This window comes from Vitis vinifera, chromosome 6, assembly GCF_030704535.1.
Source record: "Vitis vinifera cultivar Pinot Noir 40024 chromosome 6, ASM3070453v1".
Lineage (NCBI taxonomy): Eukaryota > Viridiplantae > Streptophyta > Magnoliopsida > Vitales > Vitaceae > Vitis > Vitis vinifera.
The window spans coordinates 21,022,835-21,045,480 of NC_081810.1; the positions used below are offsets into that span (position 1 = coordinate 21,022,835).

At 33.8% G+C, this 22,646-nt stretch overlaps 4 protein-coding genes across 5 annotated transcripts; 2 read left to right on the forward strand and 2 right to left on the reverse strand.

Moving 5' to 3' along the window:
- Nucleotides 1-4,647: 4,647 nt before the first annotated feature.
- LOC100263678 (S-adenosylmethionine synthase 1) lies at nucleotides 4,648-7,188 on the forward strand. Its single transcript, NM_001397828.1, has 2 exons — nucleotides 4,648-4,824; nucleotides 5,593-7,188. Exons 1-2 carry the CDS (start codon nucleotides 4,818-4,820, stop codon nucleotides 6,768-6,770), a joined length of 1,185 nt encoding a protein of 394 aa, NP_001384757.1. The 5' UTR covers nucleotides 4,648-4,817; the 3' UTR covers nucleotides 6,771-7,188.
- A 242-nt stretch (nucleotides 7,189-7,430) lies between these two features.
- Nucleotides 7,431-9,653, forward strand: LOC100241419 (uncharacterized). Its single transcript, XM_002273272.4, has 3 exons — nucleotides 7,431-7,750; nucleotides 7,886-8,006; nucleotides 8,725-9,653. The coding sequence occupies exons 1-3, from the start codon at nucleotides 7,556-7,558 to the stop codon at nucleotides 8,898-8,900; spliced, it is 492 nt and encodes a 163-aa protein (XP_002273308.1). The 5' UTR covers nucleotides 7,431-7,555; the 3' UTR covers nucleotides 8,901-9,653.
- Nucleotides 9,654-11,424: 1,771 nt separating this feature from the next.
- LOC100246535 (serine carboxypeptidase-like) lies at nucleotides 11,425-14,238 on the reverse strand. The gene is made up of 8 exons (XM_002273245.4): nucleotides 13,877-14,238; nucleotides 13,479-13,647; nucleotides 13,020-13,139; nucleotides 12,740-12,883; nucleotides 12,503-12,653; nucleotides 12,288-12,376; nucleotides 11,926-12,184; nucleotides 11,425-11,834 (listed from the first exon to the last, which is right to left on the reverse strand). Exons 1-8 carry the CDS (start codon nucleotides 14,203-14,205, stop codon nucleotides 11,590-11,592), a joined length of 1,506 nt encoding a protein of 501 aa, XP_002273281.1. The 5' UTR covers nucleotides 14,206-14,238; the 3' UTR covers nucleotides 11,425-11,589.
- Nucleotides 14,239-18,286: 4,048 nt separating this feature from the next.
- Nucleotides 18,287-21,457, reverse strand: LOC100251679 (serine carboxypeptidase 3). Of its 2 annotated transcripts, none has more exons than XM_059737627.1 (8): nucleotides 21,150-21,457; nucleotides 20,201-20,369; nucleotides 19,848-19,967; nucleotides 19,578-19,721; nucleotides 19,342-19,492; nucleotides 19,133-19,221; nucleotides 18,771-19,029; nucleotides 18,287-18,679 (listed from the first exon to the last, which is right to left on the reverse strand). In XM_059737627.1, the coding sequence occupies exons 2-8, from the start codon at nucleotides 20,366-20,368 to the stop codon at nucleotides 18,429-18,431; spliced, it is 1,182 nt and encodes a 393-aa protein (XP_059593610.1). In that variant the 5' UTR covers nucleotide 20,369; nucleotides 21,150-21,457; the 3' UTR covers nucleotides 18,287-18,428. The 2 variants fall into 2 exon arrangements, with proteins under 2 accessions (XP_059593610.1, XP_002273251.1); XM_002273215.3 differs by lacking the exon at nucleotides 21,150-21,457 and adding an exon at nucleotides 20,729-21,143.
- Nucleotides 21,458-22,646: the final 1,189 nt, after the last annotated feature.

The following is a 22,646-nucleotide window of genomic DNA, read 5'->3' on the forward strand; positions in this document are numbered from 1 at the left end:
CACATTCCACTTTTTCCAAGCTATGGGCTAATTGCAATGCAACCATATTGCTATCCTCATTGTCAAAAAAATGAGTTTGAGGTATTGGTCAAAGAAATTCTTAATGATAGGAACTATTCAACCAAGTACTAACCCTTACTCTTCTTCGGTATTCTTGGTTAAAAAAATATGATGGTATGCGGAGGATGTGTATTGATTATAAGGCCTTAAACAAAATCATCTTGAAGGATGTGTAATAAATGAGCTTTTGGACGAGTTAGTGGGTACTCAATTTTTTTATTAAATTTGATTTACAATTAAGCTACCATCAAATGCGTATATATTTTGGTGATATTGAAAAGACAACTTTCAGGACTTATCAAGGCCATTACAAGTTCTTGATCATGTCATTTGGGTTTACTAATGCTCCTTCAACTTTTCAAGTGCTTATAAATGAGGTAGTCCAAAATTATCTACAAAAATTTGTATTAGTCTTTTTTTATGATACACTTATATATAGTAGAAGTTGAGATGCCAACTTAAAGAACTTAAGAGTACTCTTTGATATATTGTAAGCTCATAAGTGAAAGATGAAAGGTGAAAAGTGTAAGTTTGGAAGACAACAAGTACATTATTTGAGGCACTTGATTTTGAATCAAGATGTTGCCATAGATCTATCCAATGTGAAGGCTATGGTGTCATGGCCTAAATTGAAGAGTGTCATGGCTTTGTGTGGGTTTTTAAGACTTACAAGTTACTAGAAAAAGTTCATTTAGAATTATGGTAAGATAGTATCTCCTCTCACTCAAATGTTAAACAAAAAAAAAAAAAACGTTTAAATGAAGTTTAGTGTCAAATGAGGCCTTTCAAAAGTTGAAGTTAGCAATGACTCATGCACCAATATTATCATTACCTGATTTTTTCTAAAACTTTTAATGTTGAATGTGATGCTTTAGGAGTGGGTGTAAGGTATTGTCTTACTTCAGGAGAGACATATAACATTTTTTAGTCAAGCTTTATATGGGAAGAATCTTCTCTTCTCAACATATGAGAAGGAAATTTTAGGCTTGGTTCTTGTTATTAAAAAATGAAGGCCGTACTTGTTAGGGAGACACTTTATAGTAAGTACCGACCATCAAATTTTAAGGCACTTGTGGACTTAAAAAATCACCATTATGACTCAACAAAGGTGGCTATGCAAGTTAATGGGTTATGATTTCCATGTTAAATACAAGAAAGATGGTGGAAATATAGTTGTTGATGCTCTTTCTTGTCATTATGAGACCAAACCAACTGAATGATCCTTGCTTGCTTTGACATAGTTGTTACCACATTGGCTTGAAGCCATCAAATATCAAATGACAACACCATTGACCTTTCAAGAATTATACTCTAGAATTCAATAAGGAAAGGCAATCGGACCTTGGCACGTGGCTGATGGGGTTATTTTATTCCAAGATCATATTTATCTTACACCTAAATCCAAACTTGCACCAACCATTATCAATGAATTTCATGGTAGTACTCATGAAGTGTAGGTAAAAACTTTCCAATGCATCAAATCAAATCAAGTAGTTTATTCATGGGTGTAATACATGTCAATGACATAAACATGAAAATTTAGCTTTTGTTGGGTTATTGTAGCCCCTTCTCATTCTTTCTCAAATTTGGGAAGATATTTCAATCGACTTCATTGAAGGGCTACCACTTTCTATTCATAAGACAACAATCTTGGCAGTTGTTGATAGACTATCAAAATATGCTCATTTTCTTCCTCTCACCCTTACACAACAATAAGAGTTGCTAGATTATTTTTTGATAATATTTTCAAGTTGCATGGGCAGCCTAAGTCAATTGTATGTTATCGTGACCTTACTTTTAGATGTGCCTTTTGGAAAGAGTTGTTTCGTTTGAATGGAACATTCTTCAATTTTAGTTCCAATTATCATCCTTAAACAGATGGACAAAGTAAGGTTGTTAATTAAACTTTGGGGATGTACATTCTATGTTTTACAAGTTCCCAACCAAAAGAATGGTTTAAGTGTTTGTATTGGGTTGAATATTGCTATAATACTAGTTGGCAATCTATAGCACGAAAGACCCCTTTTGAAGCTGTATATGGAAAAAACCCCTTCACAACTAATTGATTATATTCCAAGAGCTACAAAATTGGAAGCTATTGAACATGAACTAATTTCCTGGGATCGAGTCCTCAAAGAAGTCCAAGAATGTATTGTTCAAGCTCAAGCTCCAATAAAAAGGTTGTATGATTCTAATCACGCTAAAAGAGAGTTTCAATTTGGGGATTATGTGTATCTTAAGTTGCAACCATATCATCAAACATTCATTGCCTTGAGAAAAAAATTTAAACTCTCAACTTGTTATTATGGGCCTTTTAAGGTAAGTGAAAGGATTAGTAAGATCGTTTATCATTTAAAACTATATACTACTTCAAGGCTCCATTTTGTTTTGCATGTCTTACAATTAAAAAAAAAAAATAGAATAGGAGAATATTGCTCAGCGTTGCCAAAATTTTCAACGTCATCATAAGGGAAAGTAAGAAGTTTTGGTTCATTGGCAAGGGTTATTTCTAGCATAAGCGACATGGGAAGCACTAGATATTTTTAAAGAAAGGTTTTCAAAATTTCATCTTAGGGATGAGGTGGCTGCTTAAGGGGGAAAAAGTTGTTTCTGGTACACATTCAGTCAATTTCCTTTTTTCCTAAACTAGTTTAGGTTGATAAGGATTTCTTTCAAGTTGCTAAGTTAATAAGGAAGAGACCAATAAGAACTCTATCCCCTTACTAGTTTGTTTCTACATAGTTATGTTAATAAAGAAGAAACCAATAAGGACTCTTATCTCCTTGCTAGTTTGTTCCTACTTTTGTGGAGGAAGTTTACATTAGAGATACCTCTATTTAAGCATCTATTTCAATGGAATAAACAACCAATTAAAATATTATCAACTTGAGAGTTATGTGAGAGGAGCTAACCCCTCAAAGTGTTAGCAACTTTCTTTTCTTTTCTTTAGTTTATTTGACTTTTTCGTGAGCTCCTTGTGATTGTATCAGATGGATGCACCAATATTCTTTTTACAAAATAGTCAATGCAATTTACATGCAAATGAGTTAACACCCTCCAAACAAGATTTACAAGATATTTCAACCACTCAAAACATTTTTTTTTTTAATACCTTTAAACATTATAACAAATTTAGAAATTATACTTATAATTTCCTAGGTATACATGAACAAATTTCAACTCGTTTTTCAACCATCCAACACATAAGAAACCATAACACTTTCATAAACTAAGATTAACAAATGGAAATGAACAAATGAGATGGAAGAAAGAGAAAGATAATAATAGTAAGATTTAATATGAAAAATCTTCTAAAAGATGAAAAATTATAGGCTTATAAGCGATCAAGAACATTAATTATAAAGAAATCAATTGTGTATAAGATTTTATCAAGGTCAAATTCATCAATTCTTACTAAGACCTTGCAACTTCAACCACTCATCTTCTTCTTTTAGAGCATACTTAGAGTCTATAACAAATTCAATGTGACCTCTTCTTAAATCCATATAAGAAAAAACAAATTTAGTTTTACCCCAAATATGACAAATATGATAGTAGGTATGGAATTTATATTGAACCAAACATTTTAAGTGAAATTAGTTCACATAAAAGAGAATTTTCAATTTAATACCTACAAAAATTCCTCTCAAACCAAACAACCCTAACGAAATTAAAGCTCAAAGAGGTAGCCTCGCCCTCATAGCCTTAAAACCTTAATATTGAAATAGGACTTAAATAGTGGATTTTTAATCTTTATCTAACCATAGTGGAATTATGATCAATTAGATGTAACTAAAAAAATTTGATAATCAATATATTGTTGTCCTTTAATGTGATTGATCCTAAATTGAGTCAATCAATTTAAAACACAAAAGCTAAAAGAATAAAAGTTTAAAACTTAATTGAGATAAAAACAATAAGAATCCAAGAGAAGATTTGAAGCAATTACGTTATGAAAAACACAATGAGAATTTTTACTCAAAATTGTCAACACATAAAAACACTTATGCAATATATAAATGATTATTTGTGTTAAAAAAAAAAATCATTCCATCAATGACTAATTTTTAAGGAGTTGATGATGAAGAAATTTGCTTTTTAACACCATAATTTAAATAAGTATGGTTAAGTTCTTAAAAAATAGTTTTTAAGAATAATTCTCTTATTCTTTTTAAAAGACCATTCTCAATTATTTTAAAAATAAAATTTTATTTATAGTTTCCTTTTTGACTTGTTTTAAAGTATTGTTGAGTTAAGCCTAAAATTATTAAAAAAGAAGATGAAAATAAAAGAAAAAAAAATGCTAAAATGTGGGGTGGGGTTTGAGAAAAAAAAAAAGAAAAAAAATTAAAAAAAATGGTGCAATTGGGATGCGAGGTCGTGGAGGAGAGAGGAAAGAGGGGAGAAAAAAAATAAAGGGTGATAATTTAAGAATATAAAATGTTGTATTAGTAAAAATGGTCTCATTAAGTTTTAATAATTTTAAAATTTTAAATATATATACGTAATAAATTAAGACCGTTCTAGAAACGTAGAGCCTATAGTTTATTAGTAGCAGTTAGGAATAGAAAGAGGCGGCACAAGTGGCGGAGCGCCATGGCTCCACCGAAGAAGGCGGCCACAAAGTGCGTGGAGCGAGTCAGACGAGTGTAAGTCTCTCTTCAACCAACCCCAACCTCACCTTCTTCTTCGGATCCCTTCATATATACCGTACCTTCCCTTCTTTCCTCTCTCTTTTTTGATCAGTTATTCGTTGCATGACAGGTACGCCCTCTTCTTCGTCTTCTTCTTTCCACTTATTTTTGTGTTTAAGAATGTATCTGATCACCGTATGTTGGTTTGTGTAGTGATTTTGGTTTGTTTCTGGACCCACCGGTTCATTTCGGTAATTGGGTTTTCTTCTCATCTTTGACTCCTAAGAATCTAGTAAAGGTTTTTGATTCCATAATTCAAACACACCATAGCATGCATGTGTATGGTTCTGGGTGAATCCCAACTTAGACCATGGCCCTATTGCGGGCTTCTGCATTTGATTGAGCTGTGGATTTGGGTTCAAACAGGGTAGTTTTGTGGTTGGGAAGGTCAAAATCATTGGCTCATAATGATAGGAAGGAAAAGAAAAGAATCGGAAATGCTTGAATTTGCTCCGTATGGATTCCTTTTGGAAAACTATTTTCAGGATTTTCTTTAGCTTTTTGAGTCCAAAACATGGCCATGGTTTGTTTAATCTATTACACCTAAACTACTCACGATCATCTTCACTTTTAATTCATTTGAAACTGCCCCCAGTATGAATGTAAGTTAGACTGGAAGGGTGTTTGATTTTGGGCTATGGTGGTTTGTTTAGATCAATTGAAGAGCAGCAATGTTTTCTATTTACCAAAACTGTGATATTCCAACTGATATTAAATATAGTTATCTGCATTTGTATATCAATGGCAAATTTAGGATAAGGTCTTTCTTGGGATTCAGCTTTTGTTTATGAGCGGAAAAACTAACACTAGTCTTCTGTGGATGCACTGCCATGTTCAGTGATGGATACTTTTCTCTTCACCTCCGAGTCTGTCAATGAAGGTCACCCTGACAAGCTCTGCGATCAAGTCTCTGATGCCATCTTAGATGCTTGCCTGGAACAAGACCCTGAAAGTAAAGTCGCTTGTGAGACATGTACCAAGACAAATATGGTTATGGTCTTTGGTGAGATCACCACCAAGGCCAAAGTGAACTACGAGAAGATTGTCCGTGATACCTGCAGAGGCATTGGATTTGTATCAGCTGATGTGGGCCTCGATGCTGATAATTGCAAAGTCCTTGTCAATATTGAACAACAGAGCCCTGACATTGCCCAGGGTGTTCACGGGCACCTCACCAAAAAGCCTGAGGAGATCGGAGCTGGTGACCAAGGCCACATGTTCGGATATGCCACAGATGAAACCCCTGAGCTGATGCCACTCACCCATGTCCTTGCTACCAAGCTTGGAGCCAAACTCACTGAAGTGAGAAAGAATGGGACATGCCCCTGGCTGAGGCCTGATGGCAAGACCCAAGTGACTGTTGAATACCGGAACGAGGGTGGAGCCATGGTCCCAATCAGAGTCCACACTGTCCTCGTCTCAACTCAACATGATGAAACTGTTACAAATGAGCAGATAGCCAAGGACCTAAAGGAGCATGTGATCAAGCCAGTCATTCCACCTCAGTACCTGGATGACCAGACCATCTTCCACCTCAACCCGTCAGGGCGTTTTGTCATTGGTGGGCCTCATGGGGACGCAGGGCTTACAGGAAGGAAGATAATCATTGACACTTACGGCGGCTGGGGTGCTCATGGTGGTGGTGCATTCTCCGGCAAGGATCCCACGAAGGTGGATCGCAGTGGTGCATATATTGTCAGGCAGGCCGCAAAGAGTGTGGTGGCTTCAGGGCTTGCCCGCCGCTGCATTGTACAGGTTTCTTATGCCATTGGTGTTCCAGAACCTTTGTCTGTGTTTGTGGACACTTACAAAACAGGGAAGATCCCTGACAAGGATATACTGGCTCTCATCAAGAAGAACTTCGACTTCAGGCCAGGGATGATTTCAATCAACCTTGATCTGAAGAGAGGAGGCAACTTCAGGTTCCAGAAGACTGCTGCGTATGGGCATTTCGGCCGTGACGACCCAGATTTCTCTTGGGAGACTGTCAAGCAGCTCAAGCCTGAGAAGGCCTAAAAGTCTGCCCTCTTTCCCAGTGGGTGTGTTTCTAGTATATTTGTTATCTTCATTTAAAGACTCCCTTTTTTATTTGAAAAGTACATAGGAACATCACTGAGTTTGACTCTGGAGGAGACAGGGATTTAGGAATCATATAGTTGAAGTTGGGGATGGTAGATGTTGTGATCATCGGAGTTCACATCGTTCTTTGCATCTCCCTAGTCGTCTCTATTAATGATTTGGATTTTAAGAATGTGAGATTAATCATTGGTCTTGGTTGTGGTGTTGACAGTATTGTTACTTGTCTTAGTTGTCTATTCACTTTTGTCCAAATTTTGTGCATTTAACTCAAAATAATTATAATTTTGTTCATTTTTATGTCAAATATTGTATCATATGGCATTATTAAAAATTTTAAATGATACTTTGAATTTATTGCTACTTCTTATTGCAAGAAGATTAACATCTCAAGATTTGGGTCTTCATAAAGAGTTCTAAGAATTTGGTAACGATAAGTTCTTAGTTATAAAAATAAAATAAAATTATAGTCAATTATATTTAAAATTAAAATATAATTAATTAGTTGATATATTTGATATTTATAAATTATGTTTTATTTAAAATTGGGTTTATAAAATAAAATCGACAAAATGAAATCCCAGAAATTCACAATAAAGATAAATTCTCAAATTTATTTTCTTACTCTGAATTGATTTTATCCAAATGGAATTCAGCCTTTTTTTGGGTCTTTCGTTTTCCAGCAGAGTTCCTGTAGAACCCTAAGAAAAGAAACCCTAGGAACTATGGAAGACGATAAACCCTGGACATTGATGTGCGGTTTGGTGGCAATGGACCACACCAACTTTTGCTATAGGGTCTGCTCTGCATGCGAGAGGACTCTTCCTGACACTGCCACCACCAATTCCACGCCTTCTCTCTGCAATGTCTGCAATTTCAACTCTTCCAAACCCCCTTCTAAACGCCTCTTCCGTGTTCTTGTGCGACCCTCTTTCTGGGTTTCCTTTTTTTTTTTTTTCTGACTTTTTTCTCTGTAAATGGTTTCTGGAAATATTTTCTTCTCAGGCGTCGTTTCTGCTGATGAAATTTTATATGATAATTCTTTTTTCCTTCAGGTGTCTATAGCGTCAGATACAAAGGTGTTTGTGGTGATATGCTTTGATAGGGCAGCCAGGGTGTTGTTTGGGTGCTCTGCTGATGAGTTTTTTGATTTTGTCAAGCTTCATCCTTTTGCAGGTAACCCTCTTTTCTACCATTGCAAAATTTTCTATTGGAGATTGTGGGCACTCTGGAATTTTGAAGTATCAGCTAATCAGAAAATCGAAGGAATTGGATTTATTTTCTTGCCATTGTTTGGTATTAGGGAAATTTTTGTCCTTGCCACTACTTTTGGGCGGAATCCAAACTGGTGTACGGGTCTTTTCAAATTATTCCAGGTTCCTCTTCATTACAAATTACACAAGTTTCTAGCAATCTCGTTTCTTTCTCCAAAACCTTTCCACTCAATGCATACAATTAGGGAATATGATCTCTAATGGATGCTTAATTGGTTACTTAAGGGTTCTGTAGATTAGAGGTCATAGTCCTGGGACATTTATGTTCTGCAATGTGTCTTTCAAAGAATCATTTTTCCTTACCAAGTAGGTGGTTCCTGTTCTTTTTTTTCTTTTTCCTCCCTTCTGTTTCCAGGGAAAATTAAGGATATCCATTCCTTTTCCTGTTTTTATTGCTGAGAAAATGTAGAGGAAGAATTCAAATCCTGGCCATCACTTCATGTGTGATAATGCATAAGTTAACCACCAGAAGTCATTCTTCCACTGTTTGGAAAAGCAGACAACCATCAGAAGCCATTCTTCCATGGAGTCTGCATCCAAACCATTCCAACTTTAATACCTAGCAGTGCTCTTTATTTAATTTGAAACATTAATTTATTTTTTTGGGATGTTCTCTGTAGCTGTGACTGCTGGTAAAGTACTAGAAGGAGAGATGTTCAGAATGACACTATCCAAACCAAAGAATGGTAATGCACAGCATCTGCGAGTCGTATCTGTTGTCCCTTTGCGCTCTGGTTTTCAGCCAGCAATTGAGACTTTGAGGGAATTGTATGGAGTGAAAAGGGGTGGTCCTTAACCGGCTTCTTCAATCTTGCATGTATCTATGGAGCTACAAGCACTCTTTTTCACCAGTAAGCTATGGATGGCCATATTTTTTCTGGTTCAGATTATTCTATGAGAAAGATGCTACTTTTGTTTTTGGTTCACATTGCTCTCTAAGAGAAATGCTGTGTTCGACTCCTTGGCTTGAATTTCTTAAGCATGCCAGAGGAAAGAAAAAGGGCCAACCAATATGCTTCAAGCCTATGGTTCAATGATAATGAGATTTTTTCTGGTTTTTGGATTAGGTAATTTTCAGTGGTTTACTTGCCAAATTGTTAGTGGCTCAAGTTGATTCCTTCCCATTATGAAGAGCTTATATAATGCATTAGCTCAATCAAGCTCCGGCTGGATGATATTATGATCACTAGTCATTTATATGTGGAATAATGTTTATGAACAACATTGTTGATGGAGGGTTTTTAGTAGGATAGGAAGTGAGCCACGAGAGAGGGAGGTATCAAGGATTGAGGGGATGGTGCTTAGCAGGAACCTCTATGAATGGGCTCAAGAGCTCAAAGGCCGGTTTGTAGCATGCATGATCAATCACATTTATATGTAGTTATTTGATTCAAGCACTCTTCAACTTTTTATTTATTTAGTTAGTTAGTTAGCTTTGATCTTTTTCACCATTGTGTTATTAGGACACAAATGTACTATTTTCACATGGCTTTCTATTTTTTTAAGTAAAGTTGTGGCTTCTAAACTATTTGTTAGAAGTGCAAAGCTACATCATTAGAAAGGGTATTGAGCCTTTCTTTATAGGGAAATTGTGACTCATCCTAAGGGAAAAAGACTCATTTTCTTAGCACTCACCTGCACCCAAACAACAAAAATATCTTAATTTTCACATTTACCAAGGTATAAGATCTTTGTGCAGGAGGCATATATGTTATGCTGAGTTTAAGGCGAAAATAATGCTTTTAAAGAAGAAAAATAATGAAAATAGATCTCCTCTTAAAATATTTACCAATCTAGTATTTGTAATTATGTAATCTATATATGATTTTTTTTTTTTTTTTTTTGTAATTATGTAATCTATATGTAATCTTTTGCACGATTAACTTTCAATTTTAAAGGATTTGCTCTCCTTTCCCATTTTATTTTTATCAATTGTAATATTGGGAAATCAGGGGTGACAAAGTTTGATATAATTCGTAAATGCATTTTTTAAGAGTTTGGGTTAAGTATAATCGTGTTTTGGTAAAGTTCATGTCCATCCATATAACTCATTGAATAAATAAGTAGGTTTTGGATCAATTTATATAATATGAATTTAACTTGAATTGACACATTTAATAATTATATTTATTAATCTAGTTATAACTTTAAATTATGACTTATTTTTAAATTATTTTTTTAATAAATAGGTCAATTAAGTTGCAAATATATCTGTTTGAAATATTAATCATATAAATTTATATAAGATTTAATTCAATCTAATTATTAAATGAATCAAATGTGTTAGTCGATGTGTTATTTGTTTAATAATTAGATAGTATTTAAATTTATATTTTTAATTTGATCATTATTTGTGTTATGTATGAGTTGATCTATTTAGTAGAATGTTTAGGTTTTAACACAATATAAACATAATTCATTAATACGAACTGTCTTCCCTAATTAAAACTAAAGTGGATAAGCTATGAAATGATATAAACTTGAAAATGAACCCCTTATAAAATTAAAACTAAAGTGGATAAGTTATGAAATGATACAAACTTGAAAATGAATCGCATTGATACTCAGAACTAGTAACGGACAAATGTTGATACTTGTATTGATAATGAGGTGAGTTTTTTATATACCTACTTCATCTCATCCCTAATAAAATGGTTTTAGGATAATAATAAACGAGTTAGATTTGAGATTTTTTTAATTTTTTTTCAAAAACATGGGACAAGTAAGGATATTACTTTGTTTCACCATGTCCTAGTTGTATAAATAAATAAATGAATAATTTTTTTTTCCATTTTCACCTATTTTAACACAAGTAAAATACAAATATCAACTTCTCAAAAAAAATAAAAATAGATTTTATATTAAATTATAATATTTATTTATTTTTAAATTATATCTATTTTTAATATAACTAGAACTTTTTAAAATAATAATATGATGTCCACTTGCTTTGGTTATTTATTTACTTATTTTTGGAAGAAGGGTGTAAATAAATTTAAATAGCAGGGGCAAGTTTGGATAGGGTGACCCATCCTGAACTCCACTGTCATCCATACCGAGACTGCCATTGATCAAGTCTATATAGGCTCCAGGGGTGACCTCTACAAGCGAAGCGAAGCGGAATGACCCTCCATGTGTGAAGAGGAAGAGCCATGCCTTAAGTCTCCAAGTTGTGCAGAATAATCACTGCAGAGCATGTATATGGCAATGGAATACCTATGAAGTTGCGTGAATAGAGAACTACTCATAATGTGGGTGCGGATGTCCACAAATATAGAGTGCATGAAATTTGATATCAACGTAAAGAATTAAGTAGCCCATTTGGGAAAGATTGGAAAGTTTATTGACTAATTTTTACAGCCATCTTCAAATCAAAGAGGGGCAAACATATCATAGATGCACCCCTGCCCGAATGCTGTTTTTGACACCAAATATGAAAGATTATGTTGACACAAACGAGGCTCATCACCAATGAACAGTCTCGTCTAGTCATCTTTTGTTTCAATTGGCGCAAGTTTTCCTTGTGTCCAGGTCTTCAGCATCTGTAGTGCAGCTTTGGGTTGATCCATAGGAACCATGTGACCAGCATTGTGGACCTTGAGAAAAGCGAGAGGTCCATGGTTCTTTAGCTGTCCCGCTTCTTTACCATCAACTAGATATGGAACAGTCGGAGATGCCTCAAAATCTTTCTGACCAGACCATTTCATGGCATGAACCCAATTTGAATTCCCTGCATAATTACATAGAAATTAAACACACCCATTAGCCATTGCTGCTCCAACATAATAACAAAGCCGTTCAATCGAAACAAGGAAGCTTACCGAGCCAGTTGCATATGAGATCATATTCCCCAGCATATATAAGCATCTTGATTCCATCCTCAAGGAGAGCAGGAATACCTACTTCCATATCCCTCATCCAGTCCCTCTGCATGGCATCATATACCACTGTGCTACATGAAACAAATTCCACGTCCCCTACTCCTAGAGCCTTCTTAACAGATTTCAAGCCCATGAAACTCTCCAGGTTTGAGAAGTCATAGCACAGGGACCCCTCACATTGCTTTCTGATATCATAGTACTGCATGTCACAGACATAACATATTCTTGTCAAATTTGAATGTGTTTTTGTTTCTGCAACATGCTCTCACTGATACAAGGAAAGAATTCCTGTGCTTTCTTACATTTATATTACCAGCGACATTCAGGATGCTATTGAAGATAAAATTGCAGTTAGTATATGCAGTCTCACAGGCGTCTCCACCGTCAGGGCCTGGCATGATACTTGAAATATTAGAAGGAGAAAGAGCAAAGTTTCCATTATTATGGCTCCTACATAGATTTTATGTTATCTTCCTTTTCCACAGAGACACTGGAAGCGAGGAATTAGAATAATTACCACAAGATTTTGCCGATTCTTCACACTCTGGAATCAACTCGTTGATACTATCATAATCAGATTTTCCAATAATCTTCATGTTCAATGCATAATCAGTATATGCCTTGTATTGGATTGAAGGATCAGTAAGACCATTACCAATTGCAAATCCCTGTTTGGACATTTGAAGTTGACAACAAAGTTACAAATGGAGCAAACAACCAAGGTAACCGAGATGGATCAAATTCAAAAATATACCTTAAGGTTTATATGAACCCCTTCGTTTGCTTTGTTTCCTTTCTGAACCCGAGCAGCAAACGCAGGAATGTAGTGGCCAGCGTATGATTCTCCAGTTATGTAAAAGTCATTCTTCACGAACTCAGGATGCTTTGCAAAAAATGCCTGACATTACAGGGTTTTACACTTTCTGAGAATCAATAACATGAAGGATTTTACAGTTGACAAGAGTGATTTGCACAAAGAGGTATACGTAAATGTTTTAGATTTGGCACAGAAAGATAAGGAGACGCAGAGTGACCTGCATAAAATCATATAGATCGTTGCTAACAGCCTCTTCATTGTGGCGAATGTCACCCTCATCGGAACTATAACTGAAGCCTGTTCCAGTAGGCTGGTCTACAAACAGAATGTTCGATACCTGAAAAATGAGAATATAACTTGTATAAACTCTCACATGACATGATCGCCAATCATGCTAATTTGGCAGTGTTTCTGTCTGAAACATTTTTAGTGAAAATCACTTGTCAAATACTTCTTCAGGAATCACTACAAATAATTTTTCAACTTTTTGAAAGTGTTTTGTAAATTTTATGGAATGTCTTGTTTTTTTTCAAAAATACTTTTTAAGTTAAAAATGCTTTCTAAAACTAGAATTGCTTTCTAAAAAATACTGTTAAATGGAAAAAACATTTTTTAGGCTAAAAATCATTAAGAAAGGACTCTAAATAAAAGAAATCAGAAAGAAAAACTAGAATACCTGGTCCCAACCATACTGGTTCCATGATAGAGTCAAGTTATCTCTTACATGAAAAGGACCATTTTCATAAAATAAAGCTACTTCACTGCCACATCCTGGGCCACCGGTCAACCACACAACAACTGGGTCCTTCTTGCTGTGCCGGGATTCGAAGAAAAAGTAAAACATCCTACAGTCCAGAACAAGAAACAATGCAGAGATTTTTTCAATAATCAAACACCCTCCCTTCATGAAAGTAAATTTGAAACATTTGATGAATACATTAATCCAATGACATTTTGACCTCAAATTTATTACAAACAAATAAATTAATCACCAGAATGCAGAAAGACTATATCAGAAATTGATTCATATAAATATGAAGGTACCTAGAATATGAACAAGGCCACACAACTTACCTTGCATCTATAGAATGAGCGAGCCTAAAGTAGCCAGCATGGTGCCCAAGGTCCTGAATGGAAGTCCCAGAAGACCCATCAAGAAAAGGGAACTCAAGACTCTTTTCAATCATCCTGGGAGCCACAGCTTCTCCATGACTAACATCCAGGTTTACAGCCTTTTTAGGTGACAAGTTGAGGCTTCTTATGAGCCTTTCTGCTTGCATTTTTGGAGAATTCAAAGCTGAAGACATGCGAAGATGGGTCTTGTCCACTCTTGCAGCTGAGAATTGTGAAGAGATGAGAACAAGGAGAAGAGAGAGAAAGTGGAGAGAGAAAGTTGACGCCATTGTTGCGTGTCTGTGTGCGGGTTCTGGAGGTCTAGTTGGTGACATTTATAAGATAAACTATGCTTAAAGATAACGGCCCTCAGTCCGTTACTTCACTCCAACAATTAATATTCACATCTCAATAGATTGAAATTGGGAAAAAAGGGATTCTATGCAAGGAAACACAGCACTACATTTGATAATGCAATACAAAGGCAAATTAATGAGTTAGAATAATTGGAAAATAGATTAAAATAATTTATATAATTAAAGTATTTTAGATAAATAATTTACATTTTAATAATTTAAAAAGGAAATAATTTCATTAAAAGGAGTTATAATATTATAAATTAAATAGAAAATGAGTAGAAATTAAATTATAATATAAATGCATATATAGATTTATAATAGCATACATTACATGGAGTTAATTAATATTGAAAATAGTTTCAATAATTTTTACATATCTACTAATATCTTGACATATTTTTTTTTTAATATCTTTTTCTTAAAATTCTCATCACAAGAAAGTATACTCAATTAATATTGAAAATAATTTCAGTAATTTTTACATGCCCACTAAGATTTTGATAGATTTTCTTCTTATTCTCTCAAATTCTTCTTTACAATTTTATTTCCTTCCCTAAATAAAATCTATTTATGTTTTTCTTCAATTTCAGAATTAATTATTTTGATATTGTCTATGATTTGTAATTTTTATTTAGTTTTTTTAAAAAAAAAAAATTTAAAATGTTCCACACCCAAGTCCTCGAAAATTTATCTCATTATTGGTTTATCTTCAATAAATGGGTAAGGCTATAACCATAAATACATAAGTTGTATAAAACTATGAATGTAAGAACTTTTATTTATTTATTTTGTATTATCTTGTTATGTCTTGCCCCATCCCAATTATATATATATATATATAATTAATAAAAAAAATATTGTAATTTATTTTTTATTTCTCCTTTTTAACACAAGATGAAAAATATCTAATTTTCAAAACAACAAATTATAAATATTTATAATATTTATTTATTTATATATTATATTTATTTTCAATGTAATTCAAAATTCTAAAACCAAATATTTGAAAAAAAAAATAAACAAAATAAACAGGGTGGGGCATATGGTAATGAAAAATTCTAATCCCACCCTTGCCCCTTCAATTTTTTTATTTGACCCTGTCTCGTTGTCATCTTTATATAAAGTCAACTATGTAATCTAAATTTACTTGCCTGAATGCACAACCACAATATGAATCCTAATGTAAACCATAATATATACCAAACTTCTCAAATACACTAATATATGAAACATTATACATTGCATTCAAGTTTTTGTTTAAGTGACAAGACATCTTTTTGCACTAAGCTTCATATGAGGTGTTAAATGAATGCTTATACATTAAGTCTCAAAACTTACAATGAAGCATTGAAGGACAACTTAGAATATTGCTTTTACAACAATCCAAGAAGCCTCCTTTTTATATTCTCTAACGTTTTGCATCCCTAAAATTCCTTCTCCATGATCCTTCATTTCAAATCAACTCTTAATCGATTTTTCAACATTTCAATTATTATCGTACTTTTACACACAATAAATAAATAAATAAATAAATAAAATCATCAATAGACATGAGCAAATAAACAAAGTTTTCATCAAACAATTTTCTAAACAAACACAATTATCAAATTAATATTTGATGTAATTCTCCCCTCTCATAAAATGATCAAACCATTTGTACTACTATCAAGTAGATTATTTCAAACCATATATAAAAACATATTATTTTTCGGGTTCTTTATAACCTTTAGGTTGGATTCATATATATCTCCTCATCTAAATTACCATGAAAAAAAGATAATTTTCACATCCAATAACATAACTCGAAATCAATATGATACCCTTAGGGGGTGTTTGGTACACGGGAATAGGGAGTGAGAATAGACATCTCATTCCTTTTCTCCCTTATTCCTATGTTTGGATAAATGTTAAGAAGACGGAAATGAAATAAAAAATTATTCAGGCAGAAATCAAATCCAACTTATGAGTCGGATTTGTATTCATTAAAAATAGGTGGTATTCTGATTCATTAAACTTATTTGATAATATAAAATAACCTAAATTATTATTTTACCCTCTTATCTTGTTCTTCAAACCCGATGTTTATCTTTTTTGTAAAGGTAGAGATCCATTCATCATCCACTTCTTATCTTCTTTGCAAAGCTAGAGACTCACTCATCATCCAATTCTTTGCAACAAGTGATTCTTCCAAATTGAATCAATTAAACCTTCCACGATATTTTAAAAAAAAAATCAATTTCTAATTTATAGGGTTTTGGATGTTCATTTTGATTGTTGGATCTAGGATTCGTCATTATTTGCTGCAACTAGGTTCTGAAAACTCCCTTCTACATCTTCGATCAGGTTTACCTTATTTTCTCTTTCTTCTTCTACTTCTTTATATGTGTTTCTTCTTCTCTATAAATCAATTAATTTTTTTTTTATTAATTTATATTTGGAATCTTTTATGTTTCTTTATCTTATATTAATGGAAACTAGAGAGAAAAATTGAAATGGTTGGAAAAAGATTTTTCGATTTCACGTGTTTACAATATTGAAAATTTTTAATGGTTAGGAAAAAAATAAAAAGAAAAAAACAAACAAAAACAAAACTTTTGATTTTTTTTTTCCCTTTGTTTATTATTATCAGCGTCTTCCTTTCCTAGTTAAAGCTATGAATTCTTTTATTTCCTCTTTTGAAAATAGGAAAAACATTTGCTAGCTTTGAAAATTTAAATATTATAATAAATAATTTTTTTTAAAAAAAAAATAATTTTATAACTACTTAAGCATGACAAATTATTCAAATGTTTAATAAAAATAATAATTGAATATTTGTGCATTAGGTTATACGATTTTTTATGGTTAATTTTTTATTTATTGAGTATGTATATATTTTTTAGTCTTATTATTTAATAACAAAAAATCTCTCAAATTTTATTTTTTTAAAATAAAAGTAAAAATAAAAAAAATTAAATTATATGTAAAGATATTATTGTAAATTTATTTCATTTTCATTTTCATTCCTATTATTATCAAACATTGAAATGGAAACAAATAATCATTCCAATTTTGCATTCCTAAGTTCATCCAAATGCTAGAAATGGAATCATCACATTCATTCCATTCCACTAAGAAATAGGAAAGGAAACAAAATATTATTTTCATTTCTTATTCCGACGTACCAAACACTCCCTTATGGTATACTATCTTTTCCTCACAATCCCTATTTCTTTTTTATACAACTTGTATTACTCCCTACCATTTTCTGATCAGTCTCTTAATTTTCTTTCCAATGTAGTTTGCAGTCATGGTTTTATACTTTTGGGGAATATTGTGCTTCCTACAAGTGTACCTCCTTGTAAAAGTACAAGTGTTATCATGCGGATTGCCCTAGGTAGAAATCAAAGCAAAATTTGAATCATACCTTCTTTTTTTTTCAAGTGTCCCTTATGGCAAATCCATGGATACCATCTAGACCGATTGTCGGATAGTAGTCATGGTTCCGGTTCAGTCTATTCCCCTCGGTCCCCCCGCCCCTTAGCTGCCCATCTCCATCACCCACTGCCCAACGCGCTGCCACCGTTACTATTGCCACCGGCCCGTCGTGCTGCCGCCAACGAGGAGGTGAAATCCATTTTCGTGAGATTATTATTTAATTTAGAATTTAGAATTTATATTTTTTTTACTTTATTTGCACTTTTAATTTCCATATTTTATTATTTTATTTTCATTTTCATATTCCATATTTTATTATTTTATTTTCATTTCCATATTCCATATTTTATTTTCATTTCCACATATGAAGAAGCAAATATTAATACTTTTTGTTTTATTCTAATAATATATAAAATACATATATTTATGACTTCACTTTGTTTGATAATTGATCTAATCAATAAATCAAAAGATAATTTTATCGTTTTAATGATGGATCTAATTCTGAAAATATTGGTGGATACACACCTTTCTCGTGAGTGCGTTGGCGTGGAGGACCTGTAGAGTGCACGAAATTTGATATCAACATAAAGAATTAGCCCACTTGGGAAAAAAATCGAAATATTATTGACTGGTCTTTACAGCCCTGTGAAGATCAAAGAATGGCTAATCCCTCCCCAACTGCTGTTTTTGAAACAATATATGAAAGATTATGTTGACACAGACAAGCCTCTTCATCACCAGGTAGTCTCATCTTTTATTTTTGGCGCAAGTTTTCCTTGTGTCCAGGTCTTCAGCATCTGTAGTGCAGCTTTGGGCTGATCCATGGGAACCATGTGACCAGCATTGTGGACCTTGAGAAAAGCGAGACGTCCATGGTACTTTAGCTGTCCCGCTTCTTTACCATCAACTAGATATGGAACAGTCGGAGATGCCTCAAAATCTTTCTGACCAGACCATTTCATGGCATGAACCCAATTTGAATTCCCTGCATAATTACATAGAAATTAAACACGCCCATTAGCCATTGCTGCTCCAACATAATAACAAAGCCGTTCAATCGAAACAAGGAAGCTTACCGAGCCAGTTGCATATGAGATCATATTCCCCAGCATATATAAGCATCTTGATTCCATCCTCAAGGAGAGCAGGAATACCCACTTCCATATCCCTCATCCAGTCCCTCTGCATGGCATTATATACCTCTGAGCTACATGAAACAAATTCCATGTCCCCTACCCCTATAGCCTCCTTCACAGATTTCAAGCCCATGAAATTCTCCAGGTTTGAGAAGTCATAGCACAGGGACCCCTCACACTGCTTTCTGATATCATAGTACTGCATGCCACAGACATAACATATTCTTATCAAAATTGAATGTCTTTTTGTTTCTTCAACATGTTTCACTGATACAAGGAAAGAATTTCTTGTGGGCTCTTACATTTATATTACCAGCGACATTGATGATGCTTTGGAAGATCTGATTACAACTATAGTATGCAGTATCGCAGGCCACTCCACCGGCAGGGCCTGGCATAATACATGAAATATTAGAAGTAGAAGAGTTGTCGTTCTTATTGTCTTCCTTCTTCACTGACTTTACAGAGACACCGGAAGAAAGTGGATGAAGTGAGGAATTAGAATCATTACCACAAGATTTCGCCGATTCTTCACAATCTGGAATCAACTCGTTGATACTATCATAATCAGATTTTCCAATAATCTTCATGGTCAATGCATAATCAGTATATGCCTTATATTGGATTGCAGGATCCGTAAGACCATTACCAATTGCAAATCCCTGTTTGGACATTTGAAGTTAACAACAAAGTTACAAATGGAGCAAGCAACAAACGTAACCGAGATGGATCGAATTCAAAATATACCTTAAGGTTTATATGGACCCCTTCTTTTGCTTTGTTTCCTTTCTGAACCCGAGCAGCAAACGCAGGAATGTAGTGCCCGGCATACGATTCCCCAGTTATGAAAAAGTCATTCCGCACGAACTCAGGATGCTTTTTGAAAAATGCCTAACATAACATACAGGGAATGTTAAAGTACTAACAAGAAACAAATTTCTCAAAATCAGTAATTCTATGACAACATAATCATAAGTGGCTTCAACAATTCTCCATTTAGGTCAGAAGCAGAGAAACCTGCATAAAGTCATATAGGTCATTGCTAACACCCTCTTCACTGTGACGAATGTCACTCTCACTAGAACTATAACTGAAGCCGGTTCCAGTAGGCTGGTCCACAAACAGAATGTTTGATGCCTGAAAAAACATAGAATATTGTTCAGCAGAAGATTAGTTACCAATAAAGTGCATTTTACTGATACCGAGTGATGGAAAACTGGTATTTTCTTTTGAGACTCTTCATCATGCAATAACCTCTAATTCTCCAGTTAAGAGACATCTATTTGATGTTAAAGAGAGTGATATATATTCATATGCTTGTATTGGGATCCATACAAAATAAAAGAAATTAGAGAGGAAAACAAGAATACCTGGTCCCAACCATAGTCGTTCCAGGTGAGAGTCAAGTTATCTGTTATATGAAAGGGACCATTTTCATAAAACAAAGCTAGTTGACCGCTGCATCCTGGCCCTCCAGTCAACCATATCACAACTGGGTCCTTCTTGCTTCCTCGAGATTCGAAGAAAAAGTAGAACATCCTATAAACCAAGAGAAGAAACTGCAACATCTACTCATGACACTAAAATATATAGAAACATTACACTCCCAACTATTCAATCAAAACAAATCCATCAAGAGTGGGAAATATATATATATATATATATATATATACAACAACACAGCATTTCCAAATTCAAATAGAGAAACTAAAAACCCAGAATTAGCCACACAAGTCAAATGCCTATTCAATCACAACATTGCATTAATACTACATAAAACTTTGTTTTCATGTACCTATACTACTGATTCATTAATCAAAGAACATGAATCAGAAGTTGATTCATTAATCAACTTCACGATTTGAAGTTGCCTACAATACCAAGGCCACTCAACTTACCTCGCATCTACCGTATGAGCAAGCTTAAAGTAGCCAGCACGGTGGCCAAGGTCTTGAACTGAAGACCCAGAGGACCCTTCAAGAAAAGGGAAGTTAAGACTCTTTTCAACCATCCTGGGAGCCACTTCTCCATGATCAAAACCCATGTTCACTGCCTTTTTAGGTGACAAGTTGAGGCTTCTTATGAGCCTCTCCGCTTCTGTTTTTGGAGTATTCAAAGTCGGAGACACGTGAAGATAGGAGTTTTGCACTCTTGCAGATGAGAATTGTGAAGAGAGGAGAAGGCAGAGAGAGAGAAAGAGGAGAGAAAAAGTTGACGCCATTGTTGTGGGTAGCCGTGAGAGTTTTGGAGGTCTGGTTTGTGATACTTATAAGCTAAACTATTCTTAAAAAGGATAACAGTCGTCTGTAGATATTTTACCTCAATTAACCATCTTCTCCTTTTATATCCCAGCGAATGAAATTGAGAAGAAGGGCAGGATGGGCGATGCTGCTATCGAAAGGAAATTCTTCAACTCAAATGGAATATGACAGGAAATTATGTCTTTATGAATTGAATCAGATAGACAACGGTTCGGAAAAGAAATTAACAGTGACCGTACAATTTCGTTCAACTTCAAATGATCTTTCACGTGTGATGTCAATGTATCTTATGGTAATCTTTTACATGCTTTCCATGCTCTTGATGGATTTTTTTTCAAAGAAAATCTTTTTCCTTAAATTCTTCTACTAACCATTTTTATTTCAAATAAATATTATATTTATTGGTTATTCAAAACGGCTTCAGAGTTGTCGTTTCATCAAAATCCTTTCTTTTTTCCTTTTATAAAATTAAAATCAAACTAATCACCAGCTCATAACAAACCTTGATGCAACTTGCAAGAAGCCTCTTGCGTGCAAAGCATGAGTACACTGAAAACGTATACGCAAGTGATGTGATCCTAATAAAGCAATCGAACATCCCAGGGACCCCACAAAGGACGTATGACTTTACTCAACCTGCTAGCCACTTGAAAGGTCTTCCAACTGCCTCAATTTCTACGGCTTAGATATTATATATAGTGGGTCCGTACTCCAAAAGTGACTGTTTCTGTAAACCGTGAGAACTGATCTAGGGTGATCTCTTCGTGCCAGGACATCAGCGCAAAAGCTGAAATGTAACGGCTCTATGGACTACGGAGCAGTCTCTTTTACGGAAAGGCAGTAGAATTCCGTACTTTTTGTTTGCTGAGTTTTGGGTAAAAATGGCCGTTTATTTGAAAAAAAATATAAGATCTAACTGTTATAAATGAAGTAACAATGTCGTATTAATGTTAATTAAGTATTATTTATGACTTCCATTAATACTTTGAAAAGGCTATAAAAGGGTTTCCCATCTTCTTTGATATATATCCCTAGAAAAAGAAAGAAAATTTCTTCCTCTCATTCTCTTTCCCTCTTTCTTTCATTTTCTCAACTGTCTTCTCTGATTTCTTCTTTTCTATTATATATCAAAATAAAATATATTTCATCTCTATTACTTTAATTTGCATTGTATTTATCCTTATTTTACAACACTAACAACTTTTTTAAATTTATCTTCAACTTGGCCTCTTTGGTGTTACGTGCGTCATATCATTATTATTTTTTTTTCCATCATTTTAGTTAAAGTATCAGTTGGCAACTCATACTTCATTTTTTAACTGAAACCGCAATTGTCAATTGAGACTTCATTTTTGAACTAAAGTTGCAGTTGTCAACCAAGACTTCATTTTTGAACTAAAGTCGCAGTTGTCAACTGAGGCTTTAGTTAATTTTTTTTAAATTTAAAATTTAATTAAAAATTATTAAATTACAATTTATGATTAAAATTTTAAAAATATATTTAAATAATAAATTATTTATATTTAAACTTAAGAATCTAATATTATTTCAAATA

What these genes read in the sequence shown, in the direction of transcription:
- LOC100241419 (XM_002273272.4), top strand. Translation starts at nt 7,556, where the DNA reads ATGGAAGACGATAAACCCTGGACATTGATGTGCGGTTTGGTGGCAATG. An exon ending in AACGCCTCTTCCGTGTTCTT is followed by an intron (nt 7,751 to 7,885) that starts GTGCGACCCTCT and finishes TTTTTCCTTCAG; the next exon opens with GTGTCTATAGCGTCAGATAC. An exon ending in CAAGCTTCATCCTTTTGCAG is followed by an intron (nt 8,007 to 8,724) that starts GTAACCCTCTTT and finishes TGTTCTCTGTAG; the next exon opens with CTGTGACTGCTGGTAAAGTA.
- LOC100246535 (XM_002273245.4), bottom strand. Translation starts at nt 14,205, where the DNA reads ATGGCGTCAACTTTCTCTCTCCACTTTCTCTCTCTTCTCCTTGTTCTC. An exon ending in ACCAGTATGGTTGGGACCAG is followed by an intron (nt 13,140 to 13,478) that starts GTATTCTAGTTT and finishes CTCATTTTTCAG; the next exon opens with GTATCGAACATTCTGTTTGT. An exon ending in ATGTCGCTGGTAATATAAAT is followed by an intron (nt 12,185 to 12,287) that starts GTAAGAAAGCAC and finishes TGTGACATGCAG; the next exon opens with TACTATGATATCAGAAAGCA.
- LOC100251679 (XM_002273215.3), bottom strand. Translation starts at nt 21,051, where the DNA reads ATGGCGTCAACTTTTTCTCTCCTCTTTCTCTCTCTCTGCCTTCTCCTC. An exon ending in ACGACTATGGTTGGGACCAG is followed by an intron (nt 19,968 to 20,200) that starts GTATTCTTGTTT and finishes ATGTTTTTTCAG; the next exon opens with GCATCAAACATTCTGTTTGT. An exon ending in ATGTCGCTGGTAATATAAAT is followed by an intron (nt 19,030 to 19,132) that starts GTAAGAGCCCAC and finishes TGTGGCATGCAG; the next exon opens with TACTATGATATCAGAAAGCA.